The sequence below is a fragment of the Tachypleus tridentatus genome, chromosome 8 (genome assembly GCF_004210375.1).
Source record: "Tachypleus tridentatus isolate NWPU-2018 chromosome 8, ASM421037v1, whole genome shotgun sequence".
Taxonomy (NCBI): domain Eukaryota; kingdom Metazoa; phylum Arthropoda; class Merostomata; order Xiphosura; family Limulidae; genus Tachypleus; species Tachypleus tridentatus.
Window position 1 is genome coordinate 42,920,381 of NC_134832.1, and position 24,778 is coordinate 42,945,158.

At 34.5% G+C, this 24,778-nt stretch overlaps 1 protein-coding gene across 11 annotated transcripts in view; it reads right to left on the bottom strand.

Moving 5' to 3' along the window:
* Nucleotides 1-631: 631 nt before the first annotated feature.
* Nucleotides 632-24,778, bottom strand: part of LOC143222284 (dystroglycan 1-like) — a 38,379-nt gene continuing 14,232 nt past the window's right edge. For 6 of the 11 annotated variants that reach the window (XM_076448603.1, XM_076448595.1, XM_076448604.1 and 3 more), the window contains 3 exons: nucleotides 11,797-12,097; nucleotides 8,255-8,396; nucleotides 632-5,552 (listed from right to left, as the gene is read on the bottom strand). In XM_076448603.1, coding sequence (XP_076304718.1) covers nucleotides 2,620-5,552; nucleotides 8,255-8,396; nucleotides 11,797-12,051 — 3,330 coding nt within the window. In that variant the 5' untranslated portion in view covers nucleotides 12,052-12,097 and the 3' untranslated portion in view covers nucleotides 632-2,619. Of the gene's footprint in view, nucleotides 5,553-8,254; nucleotides 8,397-11,796; nucleotides 12,098-13,600; nucleotides 13,763-14,593; nucleotides 14,755-24,778 lie in introns of those variants that run through there. The other 5 variants (XM_076448597.1, XM_076448605.1, XM_076448602.1 and 2 more) reach the window with 2 other exon arrangements.

The window sequence follows — 24,778 nt, forward strand, 5'->3', positions numbered from 1 at the left end:
ACCAATAGTTGCAAAGTATTGCACTAACCAGTCAAAACACTTAGCTAGTGGTTTGAAAACAGTGCCTTAACAAACCCATTGGTCTAAAAACGTCACTCTAGCCAACTAAAAAACTGGGTTTCAATCTTAAATTTCCCAGAATGGCAAAATATTTGTGAAAAAACAACATACAAACTATTAGGCATACATAGTTACTCCCTAATTTAGCTTTAAGTAGTGCTGGAAGTAACAAAGTTCGCTTATTTTACAATATTACCTGTTCTTTGTTCACACGATTTTTCCAGAAGGCTTTGTTTTCGCCCGCTATGCCAAAGCTTGACTCCCTCCCCGATCACGCATACTCGTCCTTTCAGCCGTGAGGGCGTTATGACGTCACGGTCATCCCCATTATCCGTTTGTAAAAGCGTAACCCAAGATTTTGAGATGGGTGGTGATGACTAGTTGCCTTCCATCTAGTCTTTTATTGTTAAATTAGAAACGGTTAGCGCAGATAGTCCTGCGTGAAATTCAAACCAAACCAAACTATTTTACCATTGGATGTTTCAACTGAGGATGTTACTTTTTGAGACAGATAATCTCACACGTGCGCGTGTAATCGGTTGATGCAAGGATAAATGGGAATAACTGTATATTTTGCACAATGTTCATAAACTTTTATTTGACTGAATAGCAGCAAATTCGAATAATATTCTTCACTCACAACAATATATAATACAAAAGAAACTGCACTCAATATTCACAATTGACTAATATCTGGTACTTAATTATGATGGGTTACTTTTAACTGTTAAAGATTAAAACAGCTATATATACGGTATAGCACATATATAATAATTAGAATGGCGTATTACATTTTTTGTGACAATAATAAAAGACATTTTCCTTCTAACTCTATGTACATTTAAAATGAAAATAAAAAATAACAAATAAAATTCATATGAGCACATGACATCTTGGGATATTAAGTGAAAAGGGAAGAGGTTCGATGACGAATAAATTCACTTTCCAAACATATTTAGGGATAAGATTTATTTTATAATGTTTTATATGTTTTTTGAAAATCACCAAACTATACAATATTATATTTTACATTAACGTTTACATAATTATCTAAACTTATGTCATCAATATCAACTAACTCCCACACTATGTCATTTAAATAGGTCAGTCATTGTAAAATTATGGAGTAGTTAGAAAATAATAATGGTCGATATTATACGGAATTTGTAGTTCCGATAATCACGGTAGGGAGGAGTTGACTAAGAAGTTAGTGAATCAGTCTTCAAAGATGTGAGAAGAAAAAAACAATCTTAGTCTCCATTACAAATATTAAGTGAAATCTGAAAAGGTTATGACCCCAAAATGAGGAGCTTGCTTTTGATTATACATCCTAGTTATATAAATACACAAATTATTTATATCAATATATTATATGTATTGTTATAAACAAGGATGTTAGGCCCCAAATCGTGCCGTTTGAGTTGATGTCTCCTAGACTTTTTGGACTACGGGCTCCGGCCTGGCCTTATTCCCTTGTGCCGCCTTTGTTTCGTCCCCCTTTCTCACCCGTCATTTTCATAATGCTCAATCTCACTTCATCATCTTAAGCAAGTCAAATCAAATTACAAGAAAACTTCCACGTAAAAGTAAACAATCTTCTATGAGCGGAGACGAAGAGGAACCACAACGTTCCTGACCACTCCTGTTGGGGAGAGAATTCTTCAGACTTCTCTCTCTCTAAACTAATACCCGCTAAGTTCGTTTGCCAAACAAGGATGTATAAATGACATCTCCACTGAACCACATAAAACACACAACACTTGCACTTGAATTTTTACGAAACTACAAATTACATTTTGAGTCAGTCGTTATGTAAGTCCAGTTTATTCACCATAAAATATAATAAACATAGAGTAGTGTACTAAGCATGAATACTGATTTATCTTTTATGTAGTTTTCATTGTAAATGTATTTTGACTCAGCCATGATCCAAAAGGAATACTTTTGTTTGCATACTAATATAAATTTACCTTGTATTTTGATCCAGGCTATTTTCTACGATACGAAAATTGATGTAAAGTTACCGCATTAATAATAAATAAAACATAATATCAGTGCTTTGCCTAATAAGTAACTTGATGTAAATGTATATAATATGTTACAACAGATTTTATTAATATCACGAACCACTAGTTTGTACGAAATTTAATAACAGAATAAACATAATTTGATTTATTTAGCACATAGAGGTATAAAATTATTACCTTTCTTTTATAAATGCTGGCATCAGAGTCTCTGTAGATGCTTAGTGTCACATTTAATTACGATGATGTTTAAATAATGCAAGATACCTATTTCAAAGTGTATGCATAAATGAAACATGGATCAAGTTTTAATTTTTGGTCACAATAGAGAATCCTTCAGTATCCTACAGTATTGTTTTGACAATAAAGATGATACGAGTTAAGCATTAAATACAAATACTTAGCTGCTAAGGAAACAATTTTTACGTACTAGTTAGTTGCCAAAGTAAAAGCTTGGGATTCAAACATGACAACAGTGCAGGAAAGATGTATTTGATGAAGGCACAATACGCCCCATATAACACTATAAATTAACTTAAGGAGGTACATAAGGAGGAGGCTGTCTGAAGGTAGGAGTTGTTTTCGGTCTAAAGTTTTTGTTGTCACGATTTGTGGTGAAAGGAGGAGGGGGTTGATAAGGAGGTGAGGAGATGGTGTCAGAATGCATGTCCACATTGTGATTGGCCGTTTCTTTTCTCTCTGTCTGTGGAGTGGTATCTCTACTGCTTCCTCTTGATGATCGTGGATAGTCAGGTGGAGCCAAAGGTGGTCTTTCATTTTTCATGATGACTGGTGGCTTTGCTGGATCAGGTTTCTCTTCTAGCTCGTCGGCGAAAATAATAGGTATTCCTTTACTGATAAAAGTGCTGTTGTCTTGCATCGTCATCTTTCCTTTTCGCTTTTTGCGATAGAGAAAGCATGCCACTAGAGCAGCAATGACTAGCATCACAGCTATAACAACTGCTGGAATGATGGTGGTAATGTAAATGTCATCATTGCTAGTGCCTGTTGCCTCAGCTTCTTTAACTTCTGGTGTTGGTGTAACTGTTACAGAAGTTGGTGTTACTGCACCCAGGCATATTCCAAGTGGCATGGCATCAGCTTTTATGATTCTAAATTCTGGATTCATGGCAGTTATGAGTCGTGAGGAAATCGTGCCATTCTCATTGAACAAATACTTTACTAAGTTACTGATGGTGGTCTTTGGACATGGATTGTGTGGCAGGGTATTATTTGTCCAGGCATACACTACAGAACCTTTACTGATGGAAGTCACTGTGATGTATCGGGGGTCTGAATCGCCAAAAAGGCGTGCCAACTTCCAAGCTACCAATACTTTTTTCCCTGTATCGTGGTCAAAGTTCTCAAAATCATAATCGATGTGCAAACTAAATTCAACACTTCGTTTTCTAGGAGGTCTTTGGTGTATTACAATAACAAATGCATCGTTAACTTCCTTTCCATGTTCGTCCATGGCAACCATCTGAAATTCATGGCGGCCCACATCATTATCAAAGGGAAGGCCATATAGTTCTTGAGACTTTGCATCAAACTGCACCCATAGTGATTTGGGAGGATTAATATTATCAATGGTGAGAAAAGTTAGCTTTAAATATCGAGTACTACCATCTTCAAAATCATAAAATGTGTCATCTGGTACTCTGAAACGCAAAATTTCTCCAACAGTACCATTTATTTGTTCAATAGGATTACGCAACATGGGTTCAAAGTTTGTATGAGTTGGGGTGGAGCTTATAGGATGATGGCAAACCCCAAGGAAATTAACTGTTACTTTCTTAACATGAAAGTCATCGCCCATCTCCTTTCGAAGTACTTTTGTAGGATGACCTTCATCATCTGCAATCAGTTTGTTCATCAACTCTGTAATATTTTCACGAGGGCAAGGATACTTAGGGAGCGTAAAGTTTGTCCATGTTAGTGTAACTGGTTCCAACGAGATAGTCTGAACGTTCACATTTCTGGTATGTGTATCACCATATAATTTAGCCAACCTTTGAACCACTTCAATCTGCCAGTCAATAGCCAATCGATATTGCCATTTTTGGTATTTTAGGGTCATACTAAACTCGTGATGAATAGCCCGAGCGGAAGGGTGTTGCCTAACATGAATCTCTAGACGGTCATGTGTTGTCATTCCTTCACTGTCCATTGCCTCTAAAATAAATTCATACTTTCCAATGTTGTCTTTCAAAGGAAGAGCATACAGCGTTTGATTTGCAGGGTCAAATTGAATCCAGGAGCTTGATGGAATTGCTGTTCTTTCACCAGTCATGAAGATAAGCTTGAGATAACGTGTATTACCATCTTCAACATCTAGAAAGGTATCAGCTGGGATATGGTAACTCCATATGGAGCCAGCTACCATAGATAGCTTTTTTACACGCTTCTCTATAGTTGGTTTATGATTCACCTTTATTTTTGATGTTTCAGAAATTTGTGTAGTGGTTGGCTTGATGTCAAATGCCACAACTGAAGATGTAATAACAAACGTCCTTGATGGTATCGGCAATGCCTCCGTGGGCTTACTAATCATAGTTGCTTGTGTAAGGGAGGATAACAAATGGTCAACTGGAGTTAATTCTTCAGGTAGGTTTCTACTTGGTTCTGATGAGTCTATGAATGATGGAGGAACATAAATGGTGGGTATATCAGGTTGGTATACTGGAGTTGGGAAAGGTGAGCTTGGCCAGGCAATAGAAGCCATATGATAGTGAATAGTTGGAGGGATTACAATTTCTTTATGTCTCAACTGTTCACCATGATGGTGTCGGTGGTGATGGGAAGGGGAGTTGTAGGTGGGTGATATCATAGTTGGGATTATTCTAGATTGTGGAAGTTCAGTTTCTACTGTCAGTTCCTCTTCTACGTATTTTGGCAATATCTGCCACTTAGTTGGCTGAGTAGGTTCTAGCAATGGGGTTCCTTGGATTGCAACTTGTCGTTTTTCTCTGCGTGTCATTTTTGGTTGGTTGGCAACTACCTGCCAGCCAATTAAGGGGAAACCTAGAAGTGTTGCTAGAACACCATCTTCTACTACTCTTTCAAGCTTAGATATTCTGTTGTTGTGGTCATTGTGAATTTCCCCTGAACAGCCAACTTGCCACTGAAGCATTATTCCCATTTCTTGACGTCTCTTTAGAGTTCCTGCACCTGCCAATACAGCAGATGTTTCAGGAATCTTTTGATCAGTACCTAGTGATGTCAGTTTTAGTAGATCTGTTGGTAACTCTAGAAAGGTAGCCATTTTTGACAGCAATATAACTCTTGAGGTGGGAGAAATGTCTTCCAAGTTAGCATCAAGCATCAGTGAAGTTATGGTAACAGGAACTCCAGGAAGACAATGGAGAGATTCAGTAGTGAGATCTGGCAATGGAACAGCTGGTGTGATGGAGGGATGTTCTTCTATCACTTCAATGGAGAATACGTCTTGATCAGTTGATAATGTGCCTGTATACAAAATATACTAGTGGTTAAGAGATTTTTGTTTTGTGATAAAATTAACATTTAGTACATACAACGTTCTAAGAGTGATTCAATCAGCACTATATTTTAAAATATATTACCAGAACAAAGTCTAGTTAAATAAAATACATTGATAATTCTTGTTAATTAAAAAAAAAATGTCAGAATATAAAACAAAATTATATGATTCATATAAAGTATAAAGTTTTTAAACTTACACTATAAAAATAATGAAATATAATTACATAAATGATTTCGATTATGATTATCTCCTCCAAAAGAAAAATAACATAAAAATTAAATAAATAGATACGTAAATTGATATTCAAGTCTATTTTTTCTTGCAAAGATACGAGAAATTCTCTTTTGAGTTCTTGTAACTATTCAAAGGCAGGATTTTTTTTTCAAATAGCATTGAAAATTAGTAGTTTTGTTTCAAAATAGTTCAGTAACGTGAGATTATTTAAGTAGCCAGCATAATTGAATTAAATGCGTGAATAGTATAATGATTTATATCACAGATGTAAGAACTAAACGTTTTAATAAAGGAGCATAATAGTTCAAATGTGTTTCAGCGGATGCCAACAAACGTTTCTTTAGTCGAACGAAAACTTTTTTTGGTTTTGAGTTAACAAAACTAGATGATGTATTACCGTTCCCTGATGAAGATATACTTATGTTCTACAAATGTTTTAATTTAAATATTCGTTTTCACATAGGCCTAACATGGCCTGGTGGTTACAGCGTTCGATTCGCACTCTGCTGGTCGCCGTTTCAAATTTCTGTTACCGAATGTGTTCGTTCTTTCAGCTGTGCGGGGGTCGTGATAATGCGACGGTCAATCTCACTATTCGTAGGTAAAAGAGTATTCCAAATATCAGCGGTGGACGGTGTTGACTAATTGCCTTTATCATTTTAAATTAGGGATGACAAGCGCAGATAGCTCCGAAGCAGTTTTGTGCAAAATTCAAATTAAACCAAATCAATGGATTTCATAATCTGTATCTGTTTACTAATTTTAAGCCAATTTGAATAATTCTAATTAATGATTAAGAGATCTAAATGTGAGAACTGATAGGAAACTTACTCAAAATATATACAATTTTTTATGAATAACTTATATGTTAATGCAATAGTAATAATAGTACTAAAATTAGACTATTTTCGTAAAAGTGAAGAATATTTCAGAAATTCGGTCATTAAAAATGTTCAGGGTCAATAGATTGTAAATATAAAGAGCTACCTGTAGATTTCATCAAATTAAAAATGAATTTTAATTAGGTGACTTAGAAGTTTCTTAAATTGTATTAACGGTTGCAGTTTTCAAGATGGTGATTTTAAACATCGTCATAAAATACGTGTTCACCTAAGCGAACAAAAATTAAAATATTTAAAGCTGCCTAATTATATCTTAACTTCTTTTGAAATTAAATACATGAGAGCTTTATACTTCTAAAAGCATGGAATAAACAAAATGCCAAATATTGATCACATGGTTTCAAAGGATGTCATCAAAGTCGGTGGTATTGTGATTGGCTCATATAATATCTTAGGAGCCAATATTTTTGTGACTGATTCATATAACATTGTAAGGATCAATAGTTTTTGTAATTGGTTCGTATAATGTTGTACGAGTCAATAGTTTTGTGATTAGTTGATACGACGTTGCAAAAGCAAATAGTTTAGCGGTTAGTTCATATGATGTTGTAAGCCAACAGTATGGCAATTGGTTCTAAGAGCCAGTAGTTTTGCAACTGGCTCATATGACGTTGTAAGAGTTTATAGTTTTGTGATCTACTCATATGACGCTGTAAGAGTCAATAGTTTTATGATTGGTTAATATGGATTTTTAAGAGGCAGTAGCTTTGTAGTTACGTCACTGTGCAAAACAAAGCAAAACGTTCTGGTGGTTACAAAGTATGTGACAATAGTTTTTGTCAAAGAGAATAAAAATGTATCTGTTACTTTCAGCGCATAGCCATACTATAGACCACATGAACTCTGTACACCGCGAGAAATCGAACCCCTGATTATTACTTAAGCTAATTCACGGAGAGATAGGAGGAAAGGAGATGAACGGAAAAAGAAGTTTTTAAAAAATGATAGAATGATTTTGCATAGAAAATACACAAGAATTAAAAAATTCTTAAAAAGTAAATGATGAACGTATTAAAAAGTATAATGTGAAAAAATTTCAAAATGTTAAAAACACATTTCTATCACAAAAACTGTTTTTTTAACACATTTCTATCACAAAAACTGTTTTTTATTATTTCTTGCTACGTTTCGGGCAGAAGTCCTTCGTCAGGCAGTATAAATCATGTTACATGGAAGAAATCCTGACGAATGATTTCTACCCGAAACGTAGCAAGTAATAATAAAAAACCGTTTTTGTGATAGACATGTTTTTAACATTTTTGAACAATTTTTCTTTACTTTTCCACGTCTTGTAGTATTTTCTTCCGTGTATTCTAAAAATCGAATTATAAGAAAATGTTGGAAAGCAGAATCAACTGGAGTACAAAATCAACAATTGTAAAAAAATTCGTGAAAGGTTACAATTTAGAAAAAGACGATGACACGTGATTACCTTTTACTGCTTTCAGTCCCGAAAAATTCCAAAATTGAAATTCGAATAAATGATAAACTCTTACCTGCACATGCAGAACAGAATGGATATACCTTACCTTGAACGCTACAAGGACCTATTGCTTTAACACTGATGTAATATTGTCCCAGGTCATCCTCGGAGGGAACACCCTGAAACGTGCCATTATACTTGTCAAAGTAGAGCCAACTAGGTAAAGTCTGCTCTCCTGCCTCAGTCACCTACAATAATAATGCCAGTAAGACTGGTGATGGAACTATATATTTTAATGTATATATTTAGGAAGATAGTTATCTTATGAAACATGTGACCAACTCAGGTTCTATTTAATTTTCAAATATTAAAACTCGCAAGGTCTTTAGCTTGAGCTACAACATACATGTAAAATTATTTTTGTTTTTTCTTAAAACTTAACTTTGTGGCATTTAACAGATTAATTAAGTAATTTGCTTGGCTAAAATGGATCTTCTCAATAAATGGATTTACAGACCTTAGTTTCGCCTCTTTATTCGTATACCTTAGTTCCACATCTTTAATCGTAGACCTTAGTTTTCACTTTTTCATTTTCAGCAGTGGCGTAGCCAGATTAAAAAAAAAAGGTCATCACCTGTTTTTAGTCCCAGAAGCGTTTGTGACAAGTGCGTTATGGACAGAGAAATTATTTTTGTGCAGAGCACGATCATGACTTTAGTTTGTATTATTTAATTTGCTTATCTTTTTCTCATATTTGTTAACGGAATACTGATTTAAATACCCATTCAGCACCTAACAGTTAGCTAGTTTGTTTGATTCAGTTTTAGTAAATAGAAAAATAATGAGTAACTTTATGAAATATATATTTGTTAAGGAAATTATTTGTAATGATGATTATCAAATTGTTGAATACATAACGCATTAACTTGTAAGAATTTCAAACGGCAAAACTTCAATACTTACACAAAAATATTACGTTTATGTAATTTTCGGTATACATGGTAAATAATCAACTGTACTTATGTCACAAACATCTGTTAAAAGACAAAATATCCGCAAGCGCGCTGGTCTGGGTAAGTATTTCTGGGTCTGGCATGGCCAGGTGGTTAAAGCGCTCAACTCATAATCCGAGGGTCGCAGGTTCGAATCCCCGTCGCACAAAACATGCTCGCCCTTTCAGCTGTGGGGGCGTTAAAATGTGACGATTAATCCCACTATTCGTTGGTAAAATAGTAGCCCAAGAGACGGTGGGTGGTGATGACTAGCTGCCTTCCCTCTATTCTTACACTGCTAAATTAGGGACGGTTAGCGCAGATAGCCCTCATGTTGTTTTGTACGAAATTCAAAACAAACAAACACTATTTTTGTTGTTAATCATAACCTGGGAGAGTTAGGTGCAATCTACACTTCTTCCTCTCGTCTTTAATGTTTCTATTTGAAACTGGAAAATACACGAAATGAGGACTAGAAATGTTTAAAACACTTCATACATCTTCAGGGTCATGTCCATTAGTATGGTGCAGTAGCAAATCTCTGCAAACTTGTACAAATATTGTTCAAAAATGGCGCCACAACAGTATATATAAAATGTGAGATTAAATTTTAAGGCATCGTACATCTTAGACCTAAATACAGAGACACCATTCGCAATTATAGATAACAAGACTTATGTAGAATTAATCAATATACGCATAACACAATAATACTTACGTCATTAGAAATGTGTTAAGTCCGACTCCAAGGTGACAAAATGACAACGTAAATTCATTGCACTATGAACTTTTTAATTCCTACCTCGGCAAATACTATAATAAAGCACGTGTTATTGGATTCTTGTTGCAACTTACGAACATACATGCATTATTTTATTCTTGATAAAAAGTGTGACAACAATGACTTAACCATACAGTATACTTAAATAATGTGTAAGTAATTTCATTTCTTTATCGGCAAGATGGCAGCCACCTACCAACATTGCAGGATTTTTCTTTCATACTTTGCCAAATATGTCAAATTATATATGGATTTTTTTTCTCTCTGAAAAATGTAAGCGCCCAGTCTGTCCACATCCATGATTTGCATACCCTACTCTCATTATTTTAGAACAACTTTAACACACACGGGATGGTAGCCACCCTTACTATACTTTGTCAGTTTCACATCCACTACACGAATAACTTATGCAAAAAAACCCAACAAATCCAAAATACTTTAATTTTCAGTTTATAACTGCATGTTTGCTAGCGCCTTGTTAAACGGCACTTTTATATCAACGGTGTGATGACTCATTGGCAGAAAAGTTGTAAGGCTCTAAAATTAACATAAGGTTAATAGATCGAAGCACATATTCTTAGTAACGTACTGCTGAAAATCAAATTAAAACGAGACTAAGGCCCGGCATGACCAGGTGACTGGGGTGCTCGGCTCGCAACCTGCGGGTCGCGGATTCGAATCCCTGTCATACCAAACATGATCACCATTGCTACCGTGGGGGCGTTATAATGTGACTTTTAATCCTACTATTCGTTAGTAAAAGAATACTCCAAAAGTCGGCGGCGGGTAGTGATGACTACCTGCCTTTCCTCTAGTCTTACACTTTTAAATTAGGGATAGCTGACGCAGATAGCCCTAGTGTAGCTTTGCGCGAAATTAAAGAAACAAACAAACAAACGAGATTAAAGTGAGTTTGAAATTCTATTGTGTAACAAAACGTGTGGGAAAATGTATACATATGTATGTGTGTGTAATAAATGTTTTTTTTTGCTATAAATAAGCCCTTGAAATAGCATGAGATATCAACCTACTAACTGCTTTAGTAAGATTTTTCTCTGCCAGTACAGTGTTGTCCAATATTTCTTTGTGAGGAAAGATCCTTTTTAATACTGATTTGTGCACGTTTACTCTGGCTTTCAGATTATCAAACATTCTACGTAACAACGGCTACGCTCGTTTGTGAGCGTAATCAATGCATTTTGAGATCCATAAGTCTATGGTTTCATATTTAAGGAGCTAACATCTTAGTTAATATCTAACAGAAAATAAGAAAGGTTGAAATGGAATAAAAATGTAAAGCATAATGTTAGAAAGTGGTGCGAATATTTAATTTATGGTTTTCAAAGTGTGGTCCCAGACAATCTAATATCAGCAATCTCACAAAAATCATGAACATGGCCCTGAAAAAGAAACATAGTACAAACGAAATCCATTGCCAGCACGCTAATTGCCATACTTAAGGCTCGGCATGGCCAGGTGGTTAAGATACTCGACTCGTAAATTGAGGGTCGCGGGTTCGAATCCTCGTCACACCAAACATGCTCGCCCTTTCAGCCTTGGGAGCGTTATAATATTACGGTCAATCTCACTATTCGTTGGTAAAAAAGTAGCCCAGTAGTTGGTGGTGGATGGTTATGACTAGCTTCCTTCTCTCTAGTCTTACACTGCTAAATTAGGGACGGCTAGCAAAGATAGCCCTCGTGTAGCTTTGCGCGAAATTAAAAACAAACTAAACAATCTTCAGTCAAGGGTATTATATAAAGTTGAACACATTTGATCAGAAATTAATTGGTTTTGAAATATATGTGTCACGATTCACACACACGCGTAAATATACAATGTTTCCTGCATTTAAAAGCTAGAGTCACATCCTACCTCCACGTGAGAAATATTTCCTGAGAACGCATCATCTGGGATAGTGTAATTGAAGACTTTTCCCACTGTAGCTGTGGTGTCGGGTACGCCCCAGAACCTTTTGACATCGTCTCTCACTGTCTGCATACTGCACGCAGAAGTCGCAGATAAACACAGCACCAACATCCACGTGTACTGGATAATCAGGCGGTTTGGCACTTTTGTCATAGGGAAATAAAAAGATGACTCCCAACAAACAGATTTATTCATCATCATAACAACTTTTTTCTGGTGCTATCATAGCTTTACCTTACTGTCATGGCTGAAAAACAAAAACAACTTCTGTATGTAGTAAAAATAAATTGAACAAGACATTCTAATATTTTAAAAGACAGAAAACAAAGACTCATAGCCCACCAAAAGACATTAACTTGCTAAATAACACGTTTAAATAAAGCTTCAAAACTGAAATTTTAAGACCGAACTACGGATAACAAAGGTACAGGATCTTCGAACTAGAAGAAGAGAAAAATAATAATTATATTTTTATGCTAAACTGATAAAAAAGAGAAGTCTGAATTTTTCATGTTGAAGTGTATGATATTCTAGACGACTTGATATTCAAAATATAACAATTTAATATAAAGACAAAAACTATCCTATGGTATTCTTACACAATCACTGACAGAACAGTTACGTATGTCTATCTACCTTGTCAGAAACACAACCGACGCTACAAACAACTATATTATATTTAATTTTTCTTTCGATACCGTGATGACTTCCCGCCGGCCCCCGAGTATTTCCATCTCAAAGAAACCAGATTCTAGGACCCTCCAGTGAGAAATAAAAAGCATAAAATAATAGAGCTATAAAAAGAGGAGTTAAAGTTCGAAGTAGGAAGCCAATGGATGCGACTGGTAAGATCAGCGTAAGTTTACATAGTGACGTTAGCAACAGCAATGACATCTTTCCAACAGATTAGAAAGAATTTACTATGCTAAAATGTAAGACATCTAGAGGACATTGTCTCAGATATATAAGTATATATGTAGTCCCTTTGAAAAATCAAATTCAGATAGTAATATCGAAGTGTTACCTTGTTTTATTTGCTCTCAATGGCTCTGCGGTAAGTCTGTGGTTTACAAAGTTAATAATCGAATTTCTAAACCTGTGTATGTTTGGCTTAACAAAAGTACAAACAAATAAAAGTTTTAACAAAAGTCAACCACGACGAATCGAGCCCAGGACCATAGCGCGTAGAAACCCATTACTCTAAATGAAGAACGCTAGGGTCACGTTGCTGCGGTGTGTTAACACATCCTAGATGTGTGATCACAATCTGCACACTTCAGCTCATATCAAGAAAGACTTCATACGAAAGTTACTGTACAAATTAAACACACAACACAAACTTACACCAAAAACTACACATTTCGCGCCTCACACCAACACATCAAAATCACCTCAATACCTCTTATGCAAATTCAATTTCAAACACACCTCTATCACTGTTATTATCCTGCGACACTCATTCATATGTACATAAACTTTATCTAGGTTGTACGTATTATTCTATTAGAAATTGACTCGTACCAAAGTAAACATAACAGACTGCTGTTTATAGTGTAACTCAAATAGAAATAGGTCTTTAGTTTGATTAAACTTACTTAAATGGAAGGCACTACTGCCTTTAGTTTTCAACTTTCGAAACGTCCTTCTCTACACTTATGTTTTTACAACGGAAAATTGCCTTCCATTTAACAAAATTGCACCATGAATACTATATACTTAAACAATCTTCTAAAGGTCTTTAGTTTCTTACTTGCATCATGTTATTTTCTTTTTGCGCTGTTCTCTGTTTATTGGTTTGTATCTCACATCCGATCTGGTTTAGTCTTCTTTCTCCTTGTCTTGAACTCCTTTCAATCAATTTCTCAAACACAAGCCAGTCAATCCTTTTGCTTCAAACGTTGTACCCTATCTCCTACACCATATCTGATTATAAACGTCTCGTAGTCTCTATACCGACTGAACTAACAAAAAATATTGTAACTCCACCAACTCTTTAGAGACTGATCAGAGGTAGGTTGCTTTCTTACAAACGATGTTTCCTTACCTTACAGTCACAAAGCTCACCAACCAATGATTAACTATAACATTGTAACTTGAAGTATATACGAATAAATTTTGGATAACTATCTGCCACTTAATGTTGCTATAAATGTTGAAAAGCCTTGGTTGTTTAGCTACATGGGTGCTACCTGCATGTATTCCGTCCTAATGTTTAAACGGATACACTAGAGGGAAGTCAAGTGCGATTCATCCTGTAACGTCTGGGTCTTGAATGATAGTCCCTAATATTCACAGTAACTAATAGGCTACGCTCACTCCCCTGAAAACCCCCATACACATTGACAAATATTTTCATCAAATTAATGAGTTTTTTTAAAACAAAAGATACATGCGTTCGGAAACACATAATAATCTAACTTAATACACCATCAATATTATCAAATCACACAGCAATTACAAACAACTAAACTACCTAAGAAATATCATGGGTAATGAGATTAAAGTTTCAAAGAAAAATGGAAAATATTTCTTTTCCCAACTCAACATCTAAAACACACACACACATATACTGAGCAAATTCTTAAACACTCACACAGAAAGAAACGCAGATATACACTGTAAGTGTCAAACTAACGTAGAAAAACAGTCTTGGATTTAAAAAAATATTTAAAACATCTTACAAAGGCTACACGAACACCTTAAATTAAGTTAATATTTTCGTAAAAAACAACGCTTCTCTTACCCTACTTTTCAGTAAACAGTGATGACAAAACTTCAGATTTCGTATGTCTACATCACAGCATAACAGTCGTTGTTCAAGTTGATAATATTAATAGTAATTCGACCACTATCATGTCTGTCACACCCAGCTAGCCTGGTATAGTACGAAAGGACTCATCGGCACTGGATATGATAGATACAGTGCGGTTGACATATTGTGTAATGTTTTTATTTACTTCAATCATCAGTTCTTAGAATTATTAACATAGTTGTATTTCGCTGACGCTATGGATTTCTCTATCAGTTCTCGGAACATAAATACTTCACTACTTCTGAATGAAAGTTAATTTAAACAAAATTATAATAATGAAATATAAATAATCGGTGTCAAAAAATAGAGTAAATAAGTAATAGCGTGTTATTAATTTGATTTGAAATAAAACTGATAACAATTACGATTCACTTACTTAATCTACTTCACATCATAATGTTTGTTGTTCATGTAAGTTGGTAACGTAAATAGCGCCTAATCCTCTACTAGTTGGCTGATATGGCCAGGTGGTTAGGGCACTCGAGAGTCGCGGGTTCGAAACCTCGTTACACCAAACATGCTCGCCCTTTCAGCCGTGTAATGTAACGGTCAATTCCACTATTCCTTGGTAAAAGAGTTGGCGGTGGGTGGTGATGACCAGCTGCCTTCCCTCTAGTCTTACATTGCTAAATTACGGACGGCCAGCGCAGATATCCCTCGTGTAGCTTTGGGCGAATTTAAGAACAAACCAAACATCTACTAGTACTATGTTAATCGTACCTAACCGAATTGATAAGCCTTTGAATGAGGCGAAAGGTCTCGTCAGCAATTGTGTGTGGTTGATATACTATAACATATTCTTCTTTCACTCATAAGTTTTTGAAAATAACTAGATAACGAAATTGATTACTAAAACAATTAAACTCCTGAAGAATGAAGTCTCCAGAAAAAATAGAGTAAAGTTATTTGAATTAAAACACCTTTCACTTCATCATCCAAAACAGACGGCTTACAAAACACGTTTTGTGAGCCATTGCTGCCATGTTCTTCAGAGAGAGAGCTAACACATAAGTCTGAATACACTTACAAGCGTCACAAATTTTACATGAAAACTTCTTGGGATAATTATTAGAAATAATCTCCTTATATTTTTTATAAAATAACAACATATCGTTAAACTACCACAGTAAATAAACAATCCAGTTACATTAACCAAAACGTCATAAAAGGTTTTGGGTAATAAACAGTGTACTGTGGTGTGTTTCTTATATAGACAACAGTGTGAGTATCCCATCAGTCATGGTTCCAGCCGTCGCAAATGGTACTTTCAAGAAATATTGTTTGTTGGTTTTCTAACTTTCTGGACAGTAGGAAAATTGGAGAAAATCTAAGAGGTTACCTGCTCCGAATATTAATTCCAGAGACAGTTCTAGGTTATCTATCATATATGTAAACAGTCCACCTCTATCAGACAAAAATATTGTATTTGTTCTCTTTTCAAAGATGTCGTGGTGGCTAATTGTAAGAGTCCTCCAGATACTTTTCTTTTTAATGTCTAAACATTCATGAAACCAAAAAAAGAAAGATCGGTGTAGTAAATGGCGAATCCAAATTAACCCTTCAAAAACTCAAATAGCCTGTTTGTCAAAGTTACTTAAAAACCCCTAAGTTTTAGATAATTTTTCTTCAGGTAGTCACGTAGGCTAAATTTCTGAGTCTTTTCTAAGACATGAGAGCACCTTAGATTAAATATATAGAAGAAATGAACGACTACATCTGAGCAAAGACTAAATAACAGCAGAGACATACATCAGTTGAAACTATTTACAAAATCTATAAAAATGCAATATCTCATACCATTAAATTATAAGCAATTCAAAAATCCATCTTATGCTCAGTTTAAGACTCGCTATAAAAGAAAAACATCTACCAAGATTAGTGAAAACAGTAAACATCTTCCGAAGTAGCAAAGTAGACTTCACCCAAATTCCATTAATCATTTTAACAAGAATTACTGTTAATCAGTTAATCATCACAAGTTTATCATGATAAAAATAAACTAAACACGTCTTTCCATCTATATATATACTGTGAATAAAGCCACTTAATCATAGATAACCTCACGCTCTATTTGCTTATTACAGACTTTTGTATAATCGCAAACTTTAGGGAATATACTTTACTTTATATAGTGTCGGTATATGGGCATTTTTTCAAAGACTAAGTAGATAATATTGAACATCTAGAAACTGTATTGGTTTATTTAATAAATTATCTACCAGTTATATTACACAGGTTCTATTTCACTCAGACTGCGTGAGGGAAGAACACGGCTGAGGAGACAACGGGAAGGTTTGTTAAATATCGGTGTGGTAGGTAATATACAACAGGAACTAATTCTGATTTTGGTCCTCATTCTAGCTTATGAAGCTGTAATATTGAGTTTTGTTTTACCTTCATTTCATTACCAACCAAGGGTGGCAGTTAGCTTCTTTATTTTTCTTATTTGTATTGTGTTGTTTAGTTATCACAGTAACTCTTTCGATGTACGGTGTACTCTTTCAATATCCCTGTGGTATTTTAATGACCGATAGTGCGTTAACTCGGGTCTTTTGTTTCGGAAGAAAGTGATTACATGCACACAGTACAGGATGTTTTAATTAAAAACGATAATTACTTAAGGAAATTGCATGTCCAAAGAATCGTAATGATTGTGTAGGGAGAACGTTCTACCAAATGAAATCGTATTTGACACGATGAATGGAGGTTCTGTGCGAGACAAAAATGGCTTTGTCAATAAATGAAAGACAGACTTTTTACTGCAAGTATTTATGTAAACGAAGGGTGACGTTTGTAGCTTATTGTATGAAATTTTTGGTGTATTTTAGTTTAATCTCAACCCTCTTGTAATAGGTATTTGTAAAAGTCAAATAATCAAAAATATGGATTCTGGATACATGTTTGTCCGCACGGACTTATCAGGGGGAGTTTAAGGTTAAGTAATTAGTTTATTCAGTATAATGATAAATGGGTTTCTGAAACAGCTATTCACCGGTTAATGTAACCGTTTATATGATTGAAGTAGCTTAATGGGCTCTAATTAGATCTAACCTGATACCAGCTGACTCGCCTGTCAAAGTGGAGATTGTTTTACGTATGTTTCTGCCACTTTTTCTGAGCAGATGCATCACCATTAATGAATACAAGTTATTATTTCATCTATTTTCTGCCACCTGATCTACATATGGGGGAACGATTCCCTAAATCATCCCTAATACGTAAAAGTTGTGTTCCATCACGGGTGTAATGGCACAGTAATTTTTCGATTCATGTGTTGATTGTACAGGTTCTTGAGCGTGACTCTCGATACATATCCAGAGGCATTTTATCTTCCAAAAGAGAACACGCTCTTCAGGTTGAAAAATATTCTTTGAGAGCATTATAGGTATCCCATAAGTTTCTTGAGCCCTGGCTACCCAAAAAATATGCGAGTTTTTAGCCATTACTAACTTTCTTAAATAAAACGTTTGTTTGTTTTTGAATTTCGCACAAAGCTACTCGAGAGCTATCTGTGCTAGCCGTCCCGAATTTAGCAGTGAGAAGGCAGCTATTATCACCACCCACCGCCAATTCTTGGGCTACTCTTTTACCAACGAATAGTGGGATTGACCGTCACACTATAACGCCTCTACGGCTGAAAGGGCGAGCATGTTTGGTGCGACGGGGATGCGAACCCGCGACCCTCAGATTACGAGTCGCACGCCTTAACACGTTTGGCCATGCCAGGCCCTTAAATAAAACAGTAAAATTGTTCATTTTTGGCAATTTCAACTTGAACGGTTTCTTAAGTAATATTTGGGTAAAGTGGCATAGCGGTATATCTGCTGACGTACAGTGAATGAAACCGGGTTTCGATAACCATGGGTGGCAGAGCCCATTGTGTAGCTTTGTGTTTAACTACAAACAAGACCATAACATATACACCTAGCCATTCTTAATTTAGAACCACTGGAAGGAAATTAGTAAACAGCATATTAACTCCTCCGTAGCTACTCTTAAATGAATAACGGTATTGGTTGTTACAGCTATAATGCTCCTAACAGTTGAAAATGAGTTTATTAAAAACGTGGCTTACATCTTTAAGTAAACTTAAAGTAAACTTTATGAACATTCTGTTCATTCGATTAACTTACCTACACGCCAACACTTTGGTGAATCATATCTTAAAGTTAGAATCTTTTAGACATACAAGAGTTACCAAGCTGATTGATTCTAAATTAGACTTCAGATAAGTTTTACATCGAAAATATAAGGCGTACTGCGTTATTTGAATTTCATTTATCCAAATGATATATACACAGGAAACAATATTGGCAGCTTTACGTTCACATTTTTTGCCTAAATATACAGAATGTTACCCAACAACAAAATCAAAAATAAGGAGCACTACGAAAAAAGTTAGCTGTAAAAATTAAATGAAGATTCCATTTCTAATTATTCACATGTATATTATTCCATAAATCAAGTTTGTGATATGTTAAATAACTGTCACATGCACCAAGATGGAAGAAATAATTTGAAAGGTAATTAAATTTACACAACTAATTACTTAACATTTTTAATTTCAAATTTGTCTATACCTCACACTTATTAAATTTGCTTTCAAGTTCCTATCAGGTTTTATCTCTCCCTGTTTCTATTAACTCCTCAAAAGATAATGCTATGAATATATTAAGATGCTGTTAATGAAGTTAAACTGTTTATAACTTGTTTTTGTTTTACGAATTATTATAAGCTGTATTTTTATTGTTTAATTCGGATGTGTGCTAGAGGTTGCATAAGATTAAGATCTTGTAAGTTCGACTAAGATCCAGATTAGCACATGAGCAATAAATATGAAAATCAGTGAAACACTGAGTCCTGTTCATTCTGTGCCATCGAAGTGAAGTGTTTAATGAGAAATTATTGAGTATCTAACAATATTTATCACGTATATTCTGATATTCAATTACTCTGCGAGTTACGTGTTTGTTTATCGATTAAAGCTAACATAGTTAGTTAAGCATACGTCTCTCAGATTGTACTGAAAGATTTACTTGAAGTTGGACCTACATTTAGTTCTGGATTTCATGTTAAAAATGTTTATGTATTTGAACTTAGAGTTGCATCTTGTATCAACGTGAACGTAGCTTGTGAATCATGATGGGAAGAAACAATCTAATTTGTTATTATTACGTTACAGAACTAAATAATTACAATAGCCCGCAATTACACCAGTATTTTTCAGATTTTACTAATTTATTGGTTATCCCGGTCACCAGTGTATCAACAGTATCATTAATCTCATAGTCTATAAGTATGGATTTAAACAAGTGTTTCTCTTGTGTGCAGATGTGTCAAATGTTAAAATGAAGACTGAATCTCTTCGTGTTCCAGCGCTTTTAAAACTGCAAAACATTCTTTAAAGCTCTCATATGAAATCGGCAATTTGTCAGCATTTTATTTTATTTTACAGCAAGCAACATATTTTTTATTAAATGGTTCCAGCATTACGACCCTAAAATATATCTTCTAAAGTTTTATGGTGTGTTAGGTAGTGCCACAGTCAATGCATGTGATCACACAGGAAAATATTATCTAGCTCCAAAGAAACCACGCCTCCCAGTGACACAGCGGCATGTCTGCCGACTTCAACCGCTAAAAACCAGGTTTCGATACCCGTGGTTGGCAGAGCGCAGATCGTTTATCGTGCAGCTTTGTGTTTAATTCCAAAGAAATCACAAAAATTTAGTGAGACGTAGCTGGCCTGGCCGTTAATAAACAGCGATCTGATATGTGCTTGTGCCTGTTTGTAGTTAAATGCAAAGGTGTACGTGTTTTCTTATAGCAAAGCCACATCGGGCTTTATGCTGAGTAAATGCAAAGGCTAGAATACTTTAAAAAGTATTACTTTTTTTTTGACATATGATTTTATATTGTTCATATCTAGATTAAAATAATTCAGATGGTGTACATATGAGAATAGTTTCTTGTTGTTGTTGTTGTTGTTTAACTCGTCCCTCAGGAATCGAGGGTGTCTTTAAACTACAACTTGTTCAATAGTAACAATAAACTCAACCCGGAAACTCACAAAGAGAGTGATTTGGGACGTATTTTATCGTTTGTTAATTGATAAATTTTAAAGTGAAATACAGCATTCTCAAGTCTCCATATTAGCTGGTACGAAGGTTTACTTTGATGGTAGTGAGTTCAGTATATATATCAATAAAGCCATATTCTCAGCATCATTAATTAAACAATTGTAAACGTTTTGTGATTCTGCTATCACTTATTTTCGTTTAACTTTCAAGTGAGATAAAAACAATTTTAGCTTCGATTACGTAGGGAAGGTCGAAGCATCACAGTAGTCAGCAGTAGGATGAGCAGACAGGAACACTTTAAAAGCAGATACAGGCATAATATTGTACTCGGTCTGCTGCAAATATCTACCAAGGTGGTTTTAAATGGCTCCAGGATATTTCTATGTGCCATTTAAAAGTTTCTGTGCTTATTTTGCTTGGCCGTTGAGCTCGTTATGCGCTGATGAATTTCAGTTACCTTACCACTTTAAATTACTTTTCGCAGTCCCACTGCTAAAAGAAAAGTGCAAAAATTGCCTTTTTCTGAGCCAATAAAAATACCCCAAAACTCAGTTCAAGTTAAAAAAAACGGATTAGATATTTCGCTTTTTTCCGACAAAAATGTCCCCACTGGTTTGAGAGGGGCCTGTTAATTTGTTTTTTATTTGAACCTTGTGTATAAATAAACACTTTTGGAGGGGGTCAGGATAAAGAACTTAATCAACGTTCAGTGAGAAATATTAGAAATCTCCACTACGTTGAAATATTAGAATTTATTACTAGTCATGGTCTGAATAATAAATTAGAAAGAGGAATAAGTTAATCTGCTTTTGAACTACAATTGAAAGGTGAGTGAACTGTTGTACTGTATATTGGGTCACATGATTTAAATAATTATCAGAGAAAAAGTCAGTGTACTGACATCCAACTATTGCTCGATGTTGCTTCATTTTTTCAAATAGGCACAGATACTGTCTTATATTTAATACATTTTTTTTCTGCCTTTATTCAATCAATAATAAACTTATATATACATAAAACATCGAGATTAGTCTACAGACTGCCCAGTAACTTATTAAACAGTTTCAATTCTGAATAAAAAAAACATTTTATTAATAAATTTTGACGTGGACATCAATACGAGTACCAAAGAGTTTCTCTTGCTTTAAATATTTATAAACTTTGGAATGTAGTCATCGTTTGAAATTGAAGACTTTTTCTTATATCATGGCTAACGGAATTTGTTTAAAATAAGGATAAAATACCTTTTTGGCTTCATTTCTAACATAGTTACTGAAATTTGTTTTTCTTTTAACTTTTTTCCCTTCATTTTCCTTCTTTTAAGCTTAATTGAATTTAAAATATATGATTATACGATGGTTAGGGATTCCACGTTTCTTTCGGATATTTGCGCAGAGCTACATTAGTTAGCTTTGCTAACTATGCCTAATTAAGATCTAGTAGGTTGGAGATAAGTCAGCTATTCAATAGCACCCACTGCCAACTCTTGGGCTACTTTAATCGACTAGTATCATTTGACTGTCACTCTTATTATGCACTCATGCCACAAAATGTGCAGATCTTTTGTTCAGTGCACTAACTACGAAGCTACGCAAATTTCTTGCTTAGGTAAGCTCATTTTCTTACTCACTCATTCTCCATCACTTCATGGGATTTGGATTGGCCTTGTTATAAAGTCCTATATTTCGAAGCTGGCGAACCGCGTTCAAATCCGCATAAAATCACACAGTACTAAAACCAATTAACGTTGTGGGGGCGTTTTATGAGAGACAATGAATCCATAAGTGTCGATGGTGGATGATACGGCGCTGCTGACTGGTTTCCTTCCTCTGCTCAGTAGTTCAAAATTAGGAATGGTAAAAATAGCCTTAGTAGCTTTGACATAAAATACAAAATAAAAACATCATAATGATAGAAAAACCTCATCAAGTTTTTTAAATTCTTTCCCTCTCACGTAAAATTCATGATGACAACAGATTCTTGAGCTTATCACATTCAATGAGAACAACTTAGATGTCGAGTTCACAACTGAATATCAACTTTCTCAAAAAATTATAACCATTCGTGGTTTTATTACAACAACTTTCTTTACCATCCTTTCATGACGTCACAGAATGACGTAAACGATTACCAACGAAGCTAAGATTTGAAAACTGATATACCAACGTTTAAACATGATTAGATACAGCACTTTATAAAATATTTACGAGTATGCAGCAAATGCAGTGGTTCGAGTGGTAATTTCAAGAAATCTAGACTATTCAGAGTTTACAAAAGGCTGAACAAAGAAAAGTAGTGGTTTGTTTGTAAATTAAAAATTAAACACAAAGCTACACAACGGAATGGGCTATCTGTGTTCTTCTCACCACAGATATCGAAACCCAGTTAGTTGTAAATCCGCAGACATGTTGTTGTGTCACTGGGGGAGAATTAATGAGGATGGGTTTTGGATTTTTCTTATAACAAAGCTGCATCACACTATCTGCTGAGTCCGTCAAGGGGAATCGAACCCCTGAATTTAGCGTGGTAACTCCGAGGACTTGCCGCTGTACTAGCGGAGGACATGAATGGAGAGTTTAAAAGATTTAGAAAAAAAACACAGACCTGAGCTTAGACGTTCTTTTTGTTTTTGAAAGTGTTTTCATGTTACATTATATCTGTTTGAAAGCTACAGAATTTTTCTTGAATAATAAAAAGTTAGGTAATCTTAATTCAGTTTAGCGAATAAAATAGGAGACAAAAATAAGTTCAGTGGTTCAAATCCTTATTAATAATAATAATAAAATCCTTAATAAATCCTTATTTATTATTATTCAAACAATTCACACAAATAACATACCTTATTATTGATTTCAAGTAAGAACATTATTTGGCAAAATCACGAAGCCCAGTAAGGTAACGGTGAGACCGCTTAGAAAAATGAGGTCCTTATTCTAAAATAAATCTATAAGTTTTCTGTTTTTTTATGATTTATAGCCAGAAGAGACGGCTATATAAATCGAGAAATTAAAGTTTCAAAATGAATATAATAGTGAATATCAATCAACTTGAAACTAACTGAATGTATAAAACAAAACGTTATGATAAAAATTTTAAACTAAAATTTTAAAATTGAACGAGAATAATTTTAATAGTTTGATATTTTAAAAATAGTACTTCCCAACAAAATTCTCGAAATTTAACAACTAAAAAACAAACTATAAATTCTAAATGATACTTAAAAAATGAAACTACATACTACTTAATAACATGAGATTTGGTTAAGTTTTATCACTATGCAAAAACAAACAAATAAATACAAATAAAAAACGCAAAACTCCGAAGAGGTGAATTTATTAACTATAAACAATTTTAGGAAATTAGGTACAATTTGGCTGAAAAAAATTCAAACATCAATCATTGATAAAGTGCTGCAAATAATGCACAAAAATTTCATAAATAATAGCTTTTATAAAATGTAAAGCATGCGATTAGAATTTATTAATGAGTACGTTATTAGGAATACGGTTTTTTTAAATAAGGAGATGGAAAAATAAAACACTTAAAAATACTAAATGGAAAATGAAAGTAGAACTTATGAAGAAATTTAATAACTAACACATAAAACAGTGAATTAATTAGAAGAATATATATATTCGAAGAATAATAATGGATTGAAAATATGGAAGAACGTCTTTAGTAATTTGTTGTGGACAGAAAAAAAGAAAGAGACTGAGTGATATTGAACGACACAAACTATCGACTGATGATGAAACAATAATGATTCACTAACCGAACAAAAGAATTGTGATACATTAAGCTGAAATAAGCAAACCTGCGTAACTATACTTAATACATAAAAATGGTTTAGTTGTAACGACACACGACAGGCTATCTGTGCTCTGCCCATCACGGGTTATAAAAAACGGATGTGTAGCGTCGTAAGCCAGTAAATTCGCTGCTGAGCCACTGAAAGGTAGTAATAAAATGAAAATATGGTACTGTATTTAATAAGATAAATTAAAACTAACCTACTCGTATAAATGAAAACGGAATG